General features: G+C 36.7%; 1 protein-coding gene across 1 annotated transcript; it reads right to left on the bottom strand.

Annotated features, from left to right (window-relative positions):
• Positions 1-886: 886 nt before the first annotated feature.
• Positions 887-8,266, bottom strand: LOC149813745 (uncharacterized). Its single transcript, XM_089990901.1, has 4 exons — positions 7,961-8,266; positions 5,184-5,288; positions 1,552-1,608; positions 887-1,423 (listed from the first exon to the last, which is right to left on the bottom strand). The coding sequence occupies exons 1-4, from the start codon at positions 8,225-8,227 to the stop codon at positions 1,094-1,096; spliced, it is 759 nt and encodes a 252-aa protein (XP_089847027.1). The 5' UTR covers positions 8,228-8,266; the 3' UTR covers positions 887-1,093.
• Between the last annotated feature and the right edge of the window lie 4,609 nt (positions 8,267-12,875).

The raw sequence follows: 12,875 nt of genomic DNA on the forward strand, positions 1-12,875 counted from the left end.
AACATCCAAGAACCATCACTTCCTTCTCACCTATCACACCTCCCTCTCTATCTCTGTAAATTTTCCTTCTTTCAAGCCACCACCATCTCCTTCTCCACTCTCAATGCCAACTTTGCACCACCTCCAATCATTCCTCTTTCACTTGTTATTGCCACACAGTGAGATGAGGGCGGTACACTTGGTGTGCAATGTGATTGCACCTGATCCGCACTTGGCGCTGCATGCTTAGCATGCAGCTCCACTACTGCTAATCATCCATCTCAAAATTTCTCGAGATGGGCACCACATCCATCTCAAGAAATGCCAAGATGGATGACTGTAGGGTAGGCCACGCTGCATATCATGTGAATTTGTTCAATTTAATCGGGCTAGGCAATTGTGCTATCTAAAGGTTTGATTGTAACGTGTGCTATGTTAGCATAAAACTTGTTACATCGAAAGAACAGTAACCAACCAGCCAAACAGACGAAACATTCTTCAACTATAAATTGCCTATCTGGGCAGTGAATTTTGCAGTTGTGAACATATGATGGCACACTATTAGCTACTTTTAAGAAGGAAACACCTTGGAAGATGATCAATTACTTGATCTGTATTTACAACCGGAGTGATGTAACAAAGAATACTAAAAATGGTGGTAAAGATGCTTAGAACCAATAACTGGGCAAGTCCTGCCATGACTTGTAGAACTTTTGCTGCTCCTTAACTTGCCTCCAACCCAGGGCAACCGATTTAATTTCTGCACATAATTCTTCCAATCTTACCACACAAATCTCCTTCAGAATATATACCATGCAGAAATTCATGCTAGTACTCTGAAACAACCAAAAGAAGGCATAAAAAAAAATCGAAGTAACAAGGCTCCCAGTGAAGTTTCTAATGCATGTCTCAGAAAATAACTATTTTATTTTTCCATATCAACAACTATATTTAGTTATCCTCTACATATAACACCAAGAAAAGAAAGCATCAACAGGTACAGCACGAAGATTAACTATCCAATTCTAGCCTAACAGAACATCTTATGCAGAACAAAATCTGTCTTCCATCTTCTATCACCATGTTTCATTTATTTATGATCTATCTTCCCATTTTACCACACCGGAAATAGTGGCCCCGTGCCGTCCACCTTATGGGCATCAGGGATGCTGGAGTAATTGTAGAGATGGTTGTTCAATTCCCAGCTCCAGTCCTGCCTTCTTGAAACGGACAAGCGTGGCCATCGATTAATTCTAACATAATGCTCTCTGATCCTGCCTTCACCCACAAAGCTGGTAACTATCAAATATGTGCATTCATGGCCACCCCAGACTGGGTCTGCAGGATCTGCAGTTTGAGTGCCATCTGGATTGAAATAACGATGCATTGGAGGGCCAGTACCATTACATGATGGGTCAAGATTCAGCCAATACTGTGGAGCAATCTGCAATGAATATCTTGATGATAAAAGCTTAAGAATGTGATACCTTGCATTTGTTAGGAATTCTGTATGGGAGAACTAGTAAACCAAAGCATAATTAAACATTCCATAAGTAACACCTTCAAAATTACCTTATTGAAATGAAACTCCCACACATGATCACAAAGGTCATCCTTTGTGATGCGGGTCTGCAAAAGAAATGCATATCAAAAAGCACCCAAACTGTGTTGATAGACAAGAGACTCTTTAAAATGTTAAAAGAAAGAACACTGCAAAGGGGATGAACTTAAATAAGCAAGTTGATTGAGAAAAACAGCAATTGATAAGAATAAGATGCGAGCACCATCTCCACATTATCATTAAGTCATAAAAATAATGTGACACAGATCAACCATGAAAATCTAGTATATGGCATAAAAAACAGAGAGCAAACACATAAAACCATCTAAAAACAAATGACTCTTAGTAGAGAGAGAGAGAGAGCGAGAGCGAGAGCGAGAGCGAGAGCGAGAGCTGCTTCTATGTACTAAGAATGCAAAGTTGATTAGCACATGTAGACAATACTAAGACTCCTTAATAGGAAGCTTCATCACGGATGGAGGACACTCCCTTGGTGCCCTGTATTGGTTGCGCGGCTGCGGGAAAGATGCCTTCCTCCTAGCACCTGACGGTTGGGGGGAGAAAATTTCTCACCCTTGACACATGCCCATCCAGCGCAGTGGCTGGCCACAGGTGCCAACTTAACTTCTTTGTTGGGACAAACAAAAAAAAGGACTACTAAAGCAGTACTCTCTCTCTCTCTCTATATATATATATATATAGAGAGAGAGAGAGAGAGAGGCTTGATGAAATTGAGTTGAGCTGATTTTATAGGAGGAAAAGATATATATATATATATATATATATATATATATAGCAAAATTGATCCGTGCTAAATGATACATGCTAAATGGGTTTTTCTACTCTTCCAGTGTTTTTTTTGCAGTTCCGACCCCATAAATGTGTTGGGTATGGTCGATTTACGAGGAATCCACACCTGGATCATGTGTTTTCAATGAAAAAAAAAATATTTGGAGCCTCAAAATTTTACAAAGATTTTGGACTGTTGATTTTTCGAACCTTATAAAAACCTACCCATGTGTCAGAATCGAACACTTCAAGAGCTGATCCCTATAAAATCAAGTACATAGATCACAACTGTACGGTCAGAATTTAAAAATAAAATGAAAAAATCCTCAAAAAATTCATTTAGCACCTACCCATTACTCTCTCTCTCTCTATCTATCTATCTATCTATCTATCTATATATATATATATATATATATATAGTCCCCAGAATATGAGAACTGAAAATATGAGAACTAATGTGTGAACAATGATTTTCATAGATTTTTTATTATTTTCTCTTGAATCTAATTGTACGGATGTGATCTACATGGTTGGTTTTATAAGAACCCACTCTTGAATCATCCGATTTTGATGCCTAGACGAGATTTTTTTAAGGCTTTAAAATCAATGGTTCATAATCTTTATAAATATTCAAGAATTCAAAAATCACATTTTTTTCATAAAAATACACGCTTCAATGGTTGATTCCTAGCAAATTCACCATGCCAAGCACATCCACATGGTTGGATTTGCAAAAAAAGTATTGCAAATGCCCATATTTCAAGTTCTCATATTTCAGATCTTATATTCTAGTGACTATATATATAATCACTAGAACATGAGAACTAATGTGTGAACCACAATTTTCATGGATTTTTTGTTCTTTTCTCTTGAATCTAACCATACAGATGTGATCTGCATGCTTGGTTTTATAAGAACCCGCTCTTGAATCGTCCAATTTTGATGCATAAACGAGACTTTTTTGAGGCTTTAAAATCAATGGCTCATAATCTTCATAAATATTCAAGCATTCAAAAATCACATTTTTCATCAAAAATACATGATTCAATGGTTGATTCCTAGCAAATTCACCATGCCAAGCACATCCACATGGTTGGATTTGCAAAAAAAAAGTATTGGAAATGCCCATATTTCTAGTTCTCATATTCTAGTGACTATATATATATATATATATGAGGAGCACCTTAGTTCCATGAAGGAGAACCAACCAGATGAGGGTAAACACGGATTTCATTGCTCTAAATTCTAATGCAGCGAGAGCAACTATTCTAACTTTCTGCTCACCACAAGTGTCAATGACTTCCACTTCATCTTTTCCTCATCATACAATTTTAGTCAAATCTTTCATATAGATAAGAAATGCTTTAAAAGGTTAAAAAGGATGATAAATCTGAAGCTGGCCATTTCATCCTAGCACACATGATAATGTCAGCTAGCATATGTTGGTTGATACTTGATAGTGATGAACTATGAACAGAAGTCTCTAAGTACTCCATTGTTCCTCTCAAGCCATCTGAACCACTACACAGATAAAAGCCACCATTTTCATATGAATCTCCATCTCTTGCTAATCCAGTCATCTGGCCCAACCAATAAGTCACTGATGCAAGACCAGGATTGACAACATCCAGCTCAGGCCAAGCCAACCTAAGTAGTTCTTGGTGCCACAATACAAGAAAAGATGAGCAAGTTGATGACTCCTCAGCGAGGCACATAATACAGCTTGGGTTCAATCGAGCTACACTCACAAGTTCAGGAATCAGCTCACAATTTGTGAGAATGAAACCAGAGTAGGATAATCACCTGTATGAAGAAATCCAACTACCACGGTACAACTTATACATCACTTCATCCTCTGTAGGCATTGTTATATTGCTTTTCATATGTCGGTGACACATTTACTATGTGCTATGGCAACAAAAGGATCCAATTTGCAAAGAGGTAACTCCATACTTGGTCTTGGTAATAGAACTCAGGTATCTCCAGTACACCTCCAGTAGTAAGGTAGTTCACTTTTCCAGCAATCATCTGATAGACCTAGTAGTAATTATGTATATCAACTAATAAGCATTAGGTTTAACAGACTTTTGGGACGAAGATGTCTAAAATGACACCTTTCACCAAAAGAAATTTTTCATTGTTTGCTGGACCGTGGACAAAAGACTGGGTGCCACTGCTTTTAGGACAAATTTCACCATTATGACTGCTTTCTCTGGGCAACCAAACATCCCCTAGATGTAAAGATGCTAGAATTAAAAGTTGCAGCAAGCCTCAGCCGTCTCACAAGGATCCAATAGTCAGATGTCAATTAAGGAGTTAGTATTGGCAACCACACTTCCTAATAGTTACATTGTCTTTATGTGAGATCCTTTGATTTCATGGATGCCAGGCATAGTGCAATAGGATACCACTTCCAAAGCTGATTGCCACTGTGGACAGTCTAACGTACATCCAGAGGCTCAACTGATGCCATCTTAAAGAAGCATGCACAAAGTCCATAACTACACCACACCCTTCATTCTACATGTGAGGACTCTCACTGATCTCATTGTGAGTTTGCGGGAACTCAGGATATCTATAACATTTTGAGTTATTCTTTGAACTTTAGAACGGCAACCTTCCCTTGCTACTTACCTCCTTATGGTGTTACTGACAGTCTTTTGTGAACTCCCTATTTTATAAACATAATAAACACCTATTCTATAACTAATATTCCCTTCATTACGACGTTTTCAGGCTAAAATCCATACTGATGCTAAGCAACAAAAACTATCAAATTCACAAGTTTATCTAACAATCACAAAACTAAAAACAGATGATATCAGTGTGCAAACTCATGCCAACATCGACTTACACGCTTGCCATCCAAAAAGGAGATGGAATAAGCAGCTAATTTAGACAGCCCGCGCATCATTGCCATACGAGGGATATGTGCCTTATCCATCCATAGTTTCTCCAACTGAAAAAAGGCCATAATTTGAATATATTAGTCATCTCTAATTGTATCCACTTAATAACTACATATAATGAAAATATTGGAATTTTTTGAACTTTATGTTATTGATAACAAACACTACAATCATTGAGGTGGTTTCAACAGTACTGCAACAGTGGTTGATATATTATCAACCAGGGAGCGGACCTGTTTTAAACTTCTATTTCAAACATCAATTCAATGCCCAGATATCACCAGAAGTATCATAGGGTTGGATGCGAACTTGCGAAGTATCTATAAAAATGAGAAATAGAAATATAGAATATCAACTGCTATGGAGATTGTAACAAAACATTATGAACATTCAGGCGACCCATTTAATTTGTGAAGGTCGATTTTGCATGAATGCCCTTGTGAAGTATGTACAGAAAAAATATTAAACTCGTGAATGTAGGAAAAAAAATTAAAAACCTAAGGTCTTCAATGTGCCAGTAGGAAGATGCTGGATAAACAATACCATCTAGAGAGTGAGAAAGTGAATAAAGTCAATGGACTTCCTACATGTTTTAGCAAGAAAAACGCATCACAGATTCACAATAAGGGCAATCCACATGATATATCACACAAACATTCCAAAAGGTCCTGATCATGCAAAATAAGGAAGTCAAACCATGCAACAAACATGTGTAAGTATTTGGTAGTGTTAAACCCTCAAAAGTTTATAAAAGTACTTTCCATTACATAAACCATTTTGACTTGACTACATCAGAATTGACTCAGAGTAATTAAGAATGCAGATCATGGTCTACCCTGTAATGTGATAGTATCACTTGAACACACACACATTCATATACATGCATGCATAGATACATATATACATTTATTTATTTTTATGTATGTACATACGTCTGAATGCATGCATGAATATAGCTTAGACACCAATTGGTGAGGAGATTTCCCAAAATATACTTGTTTTTTCTATAAAATCACCAGAAAATATCCGCATTTTAAGAAAAAATAAGAAAAATGATTTGGCAATTTTTTTGCAGCAGAGACAATAAAGGATAGAGAAGCTTTCAATTAATAGAAGACTATAGAAAAAGTAATGAGAATGCCATGATAATATCATAATATTTCTCAAAATTTCGATATACACACGCACACACAAGCAAACACCTGCACACATGCACACATGCGGGCGTGCTCAGGCAATGGTTGACATTGTTTGGATGTGCAACCTGAAGTTCTTGAAGGCCTCACCAGGAAACATAATTGCAATTAAGCATGCCTCACAAAAACCACTCTTCTACCATAAGCATCAGCCCTGTCAATTTCAACAGTATCTCACCTTGAACAAACTGGATGGCATGAGACCACTCAACCAGCAACAGCTATTGTAGTATGTTTCAGCCAATGTTGTCAGAGTCAGTTTTCCAACTGAACTGTTTTTAGAAATGGTTCAGAAAATCAGCCTGAATTGAATTGTTTTGAATCAGTTTATTTAAACAAATTGACTTTAATAAATAATAATAATAAACCAAAAAATAAAAAATCCAGGAAAATTCATCTAGAAAACAAAAAAGACAAATTAAGTAAATGATGACTTAGACGTTAAATCAATTTTAAAATGTGTTTTTAATACTTAAAAAATATGATAGCAAACAAATATCATAATTATCACAAAATATTAAAAAGAAAAAAGAAAACCGAGTCAAGCTGATTTTCAATAAATCATTGAAGTGTCATTAGAATAGGCCAACTCAAGCTGAGTTGGTTTAATTTTAACAACATTGCTTTCAGCCCCAACAGCAAGTATGGGGCTCTAAGTCAATGTTAACCATTTAACGTAGAAGCAAAACCATTCAATCATCATTTTCAGATACAATCTCCAAGCCAAATGTCATGTCCCCACAGATCGAAAGGACGCAACCTTCCATAACCAGGAGTTCAATCCATTTAATGCAAACTCTATTTGCATAGCCTATGATGAACCAACAAGGACCCTTTTATTCATAAAAAGAGAATCATGGATGAAAAAACCGCCAGAATCATTACACCCACAGATTCTAAAACTGGTTCTTCAGACGAATCAATTCCAAATAATTATATATATATATATATATATATATATATATATATATATATATATATATATATATGCCTACCATGAATCTACAACAAAATCTACTCTCAGAAGCTTTTATGATGCACAGTTTCTTAGGTCAATCTACAGCGCAACGTACATAAGCAAATCTAATCATCCATCATGCAACAGGACAACAAATTCAAAGGGAAGCACAACATTCTTGAATAAGCAGCGGAACATCACATACATTTTTCTGTTCAAACCCAATTTCAACGAATCGACGAAGCATCCCAACATTCCCACAAATTCAACAACGACAAAAGCACAAGATAAGAAAGAAAACAAGCGAAAACCCGAAGAATTAACCTAACGCGATTGCCGATAAACCGAATGAACCAACAAACGAAGGGCGCCGATGAGAAATCGTTAGATCATACACACGAAACCCAAATCCCTACCCATCTCTGAAGGAAATTCAAACCCATGCGCCGAAAACTGGACAGAGAACGATCATAAAAACAGGGAGTAAGCGAAAAGAAAGGTAAAAGAACAACAGGAGAGGAGATTCAGATCCGGAAGACGCGAGAACGAGAAAGGAGAGAATTTTTGCCTTTTTACACCAGAGGGCGTCGGTGCAGGCCACGCGGGACCATCCATGGGAAACGAGCAAGGAGAGTGCCACGCTGCGTGCATCCAGACGGTGGAGAATCATGGTGAAGACGTCCAGGCCGAGCACCACCAGAGGGTCCGCCGCGCCCTCCTCCTCCGCCACCACCTCACCTACTCTCTCCCTCTTCCTCTCCTTCTTCGCCACCCCCTTCACTCCCAATTCCCACACTACCGGCCAGAATTTCAGTCGGTCGTCGGTCGTCGCCATCGATTTCCGCCTCTCTTTCTCTCTCTCTCGGACGGATCCAAAAGAGAGTACGGCGGTATCAGTAGTCGGCCACCCGCTTTATATACCCACCACCACTTGCCGACAAAAGTACAGGAATTTTACGAAAACGCCTTTGATCTTTTAAGAAAATTACATGAATCCCGCGGGCAGTTCCCCTTGTCTACTAAAGTTTATGTTTAGAGACCCCTCTTTTTTTCCATTATTCCACCAGCCCAGAATAAGTTTTTCGAAAACACATTTCAGACCTTATGAAACTTTCAATTTACGGACTCAATAGTCAATGGCAGTAACCATGAGTCACAAATATTAAAAATTAACATAATTGACATTAGCTTTTTAGTACAGTACTGAGATTGTTTTCAAATAAAAAAATATAATAAATCTAGTCGGTTGATATATATATATATGGTTAATTTAACATTAGAATTCAACTTATATGAAAATGATTAAAATACTCTTAAAAAGAATAATACATTTAAAAATGCATAGCTACTTTTTGAGCCTTACAAGTCTTTTGAACTTGAACAGAATTGAAAAATCAAACACCTTTTTTTTTTTAAATAATTTTATGAATCCATCAAATTTACCTTTTCAACCTCAAAAAATATTTATATATATTTTAAAATATCATTTTAAGAGTATTTTTAGTCATTTTAATATCATTGAATTCATAACGTTAAAAACAACTAGTTTAATGATAGATTAACTTGATGTGTCATATTTTCTGGTAAAATTAATAAACTGACCCTACTTAGTGTAATTATACAAGTAACACATTCAGAAAAAGATGTGCATCTTGATACGTGCTTTTAGCGATTCGAAGAAACCACAGAACTCATGACAAACGTTTTTATCGGCAAAATCTCTTTTTTTTTAGAAATTGAAATTTTTTCATTAATCTTGTGTTTTTTTGGCAAAATCTTGGCAATAAAAAAATAAATTAAAAAATATAAAAAATAGTTTTTATAAAAAAATATTAATAAAAATTATTTAAAAATAAAAATGTATGTTTTTTTTTACAATAAATAGCCGTTTAAAATGTAAATATCGTGTTTAAATTGCGGTATTTATGTTTTTTCATAAAATCTCATGATATTTTGAAAATCTTGCAAGAAATTGCCATTTTAAACTTTCAGTCTATTTGTCACTATGCTCATGACCTGACCTTTTGGATCGGAACTCTTGAACAACTCTTGCTTAGTTAAAGGACGGGCCTTTGCTTGTCTGGTAGGAGCAGCTAGTGCACCACCTTGTGTTGTTGGGAGGTTACAAGTTCAAAACCCAATGGTATAGTTGTATAACTGTTAGGAGTCTCCCTAATCCCAGCTTGCCTTTCAAAAAAGCTAACCAATGGGTAGCATAGGTTTTGGGGAACGACGTATGGTAGGCTGAGCCGGGTGCAGTTTATTGAGGTTATAAAATCTGAAAAAAAACTTCATTGAACTGTCTTTTTAAAAAACGCTAACCCGTTACTCAAATAGCAGTAAAAAAATGGGTGAAAAGTTTGAAAAATATCCGTTAGTTTCGAGTATGTGGGTTTTGGATTGATTGAGATGGGTCCAGGAGAATTGACGTGAACGGGTTGGATTTAGTTCAGATATAGGCAGCAGCGGGTCCCACGTAGTCAGATACGGCCTCTAGATTGTGAGACTAGGGCCTAGAATAATTCCGATAAAAATCACTTTTCTTAGTGGAGAAAATATTAGCATATATAAAAACTTTAAAAAGTAAATATGTAAAAAATATGAAATTTAAAAAGAAAAAACGCACTTAAATTATTAGTGATGATAAAAAGACACGCTTAAAATTTTAAAAATCATTTAAAAAACATGCCTAAATTTTTCCTAATTAATTGAAAAAAATATTTGCACTTTGTTTAAATTTGTACCTTTCAACCTCTCCCTCTCTCTCTCTCTCTAAAATATATAGCCGAATCTTTTGCTTTTCTTGGTGGCACCAGCACATTAAGGGTATGATTATATTTTGTTTTTGTTGTAAATCTCCTAAGGTCTTTTGTAAATCACTTTTTTTATGAAGGTACTTTTGATGTTTGGTTGGTTGTGCAAATGAGATTCGCTTTTTCATTTGTATGAGAATCTGAATATCATGTGATCGAACCAAACGTACTTTAATAGTTTTATAATATCTCACATTAAAATATTAAAAAGTATTTTTATTGATTAAAAGTAAATAATTTATGTTATGTCATAAAAATTGAAGCCTCACGTTGCACCTGTGCCATCTATCGAGTTGTACCTGTATCTTTGTGACATATGAAAAAGATGCATGTGCAATTGAGAGAGGGACACTCTGATGATTCCACTGGTAGAAGAATCCAGCATCCATAGCATTTCTCTTCTTTAAATATAGTTATCATACCACCCAACTGGTATCCCATGTGCTGAAGGCCCAGGTTCGAATCCCTCTGCCATAGGGGTGGCAATCGGGTTGGGTTGGCGGGTCAGAATACCTCAACACGAATACGACCCGTTTATTAAACGGGTCAGATGCGGCAAACACGAACATGACCCATTTATTAAACGGGTAACCCGACACGACACAGTTAACCCATTTAATAAACGGGTCAGGTCGACACGATACAATTATACGACACAGCAACCCATTTATTAAACGGGTCAACCTGATAACATAGACATTTTTGTTTAAGATTTGGTTTGGTTCTGACTATTGGCCAAACAGGAGTTAGGGTTAGATAAGTTAATATATATAAACGGGTTGCGGGTTGACGGGTTCGTGTAAACGGGTTGACTCACCCGCCTAACCCGTTTATTAAACCGGTCAAACGGGTTGGCATACTCCTAACACGAACACGACTCGTTTAATAAACAGGTTAGGCAGGTCAACTCGTTTACGACACAAACCCGTTTAAGCCAAACCCTAACCCGGCTAAGAAGCGGGTTGGAGGGTCGGGTTGGCGGGTAGCGGTCTTCCTAACTCCAACTTGCTTTTAATATATATATATATATATATATATATATATATATATATATATATATATATATATATATATATATATAGTTATCATAATTAGGAGTGCTGAGATAAAGGGAAATTATATCACTTAGGAACGGACTAAAACAACTTTTCTTTCAAAAAAAAAAGAAAGATTTTTTTTTAATTGCAGTGAAAACTTTGTTTTTCTTTTATTGAAAGGCAATCTCGAGTTAGGCAGATCCCTATCAGTTATACAATGATACCATTGGGATTAAGCTGGTGTTAGGCAGATCCCTATCAGTTATACAATGATGCCATTGAGATTTGAACTTACAACGGCCCAACACAAGGTGACCTGCACTAGCTGCTCCTACCAGAAAAAGCGGAGCCCCCATTGATATAGTGGAACCTTCGCTAAAAGTAGAATTACTAAGATCTTATATTTGGTTTCGCCAGTGGCGGAGTTCTAGTTGATTTGGGGAACGTGGGGATGGTGGTGGTGATGATTCCGAGCTATGCCCTTGTCTGAGAGAGAGGGAGAGAGAGAGAGAGAGAGAGAGAGAGAGAGAGAGACGACAGTAATTCAACATTACCAGCACTCATGAAGATCAACAAAATGTTGAACCCATGAACAAGAGAGAGAGGGAGAGAGAGAGTCAAGGAGTTATGTTTTGTTCTACGTTGTCTAGTAAGAATGGACCATTGGATCGTATTTTTTGGATCAATTTTTTTTAAATTACAAAAGTTTGTATTCTGTCCACTGCTGATTTTTGAATCGCCAAAAAATCTTTTACACAAGTCGGATTTCAGATCGATCTTCACTAAATGAATAATGTTGATCACATTTATGCAGTCTGATAATCAGGTTTTCACTAGAAATAAAAAACAAAATATCTTTTTCAAATTAATAAAAATTAGGAAAAGAAACATTTCAGAGAAGATATTATAAAAATTGAAGGAACCGTTTAATAACCATGTTAAAACATGTAAAATGGTACCAAAATAACGTAATCTGAACCATTATCCATGTTTGTCCAAGTTGTCCGCACATCATCATCAAACAAGTGCCTGAAAGTACCAACCTCCCCATTTATCAGCAGGTCCCTAGCAAATGATTCTCTACACTGTTAATGTCAATTCCTGCCAAGTTGAGAAAAGTGCCTGAAAGTAGCCACACAGAACTAAAGCAGGTGGGAGGACGTTTCAGAATCCGCATTTCAACACAATTTTTTTATAAAAAGACGTGTAGAACAATTCCAAACAGTTTGATTGCACAAATAAAAAATTAGATTCGCATCAATTCATATGCATACACATCACCAAAAGTATATAGAATCTGAACAAAACTAATTTGCAAAACCGTAAATGTATCTGATTCAATCTGAATTAAATGCAATCGCGTCAGCAACAATTTAACGCAGATGAATAAGTTTAGGGATTTCTTAGCTCTTGACGAACACCAGCCCAATTCTTGGCGCCTTATCACCAACGCAGCTCCAGTAGAACCAATGGTCACTCAACCGGCCACCTTCCCGCCCAGCAACTCATTCACCGGAGCGTCTAGGTCACCAAGATGGAGGCACCTCCAATCGAGTCTTCTCAAGGGTAATTCCACAAGGGATAGATACTTACCTTAACCTCACCAAGACTGTAGCCTGGACTCTACACAACC

This window comes from Nuphar pumila, chromosome 16 (assembly GCF_984573655.1).
Source record: "Nuphar pumila chromosome 16, dmNupPumi1.hap1.1, whole genome shotgun sequence".
In the NCBI taxonomy this organism is placed as follows: Eukaryota; Viridiplantae; Streptophyta; class Magnoliopsida; order Nymphaeales; family Nymphaeaceae; genus Nuphar; species Nuphar pumila.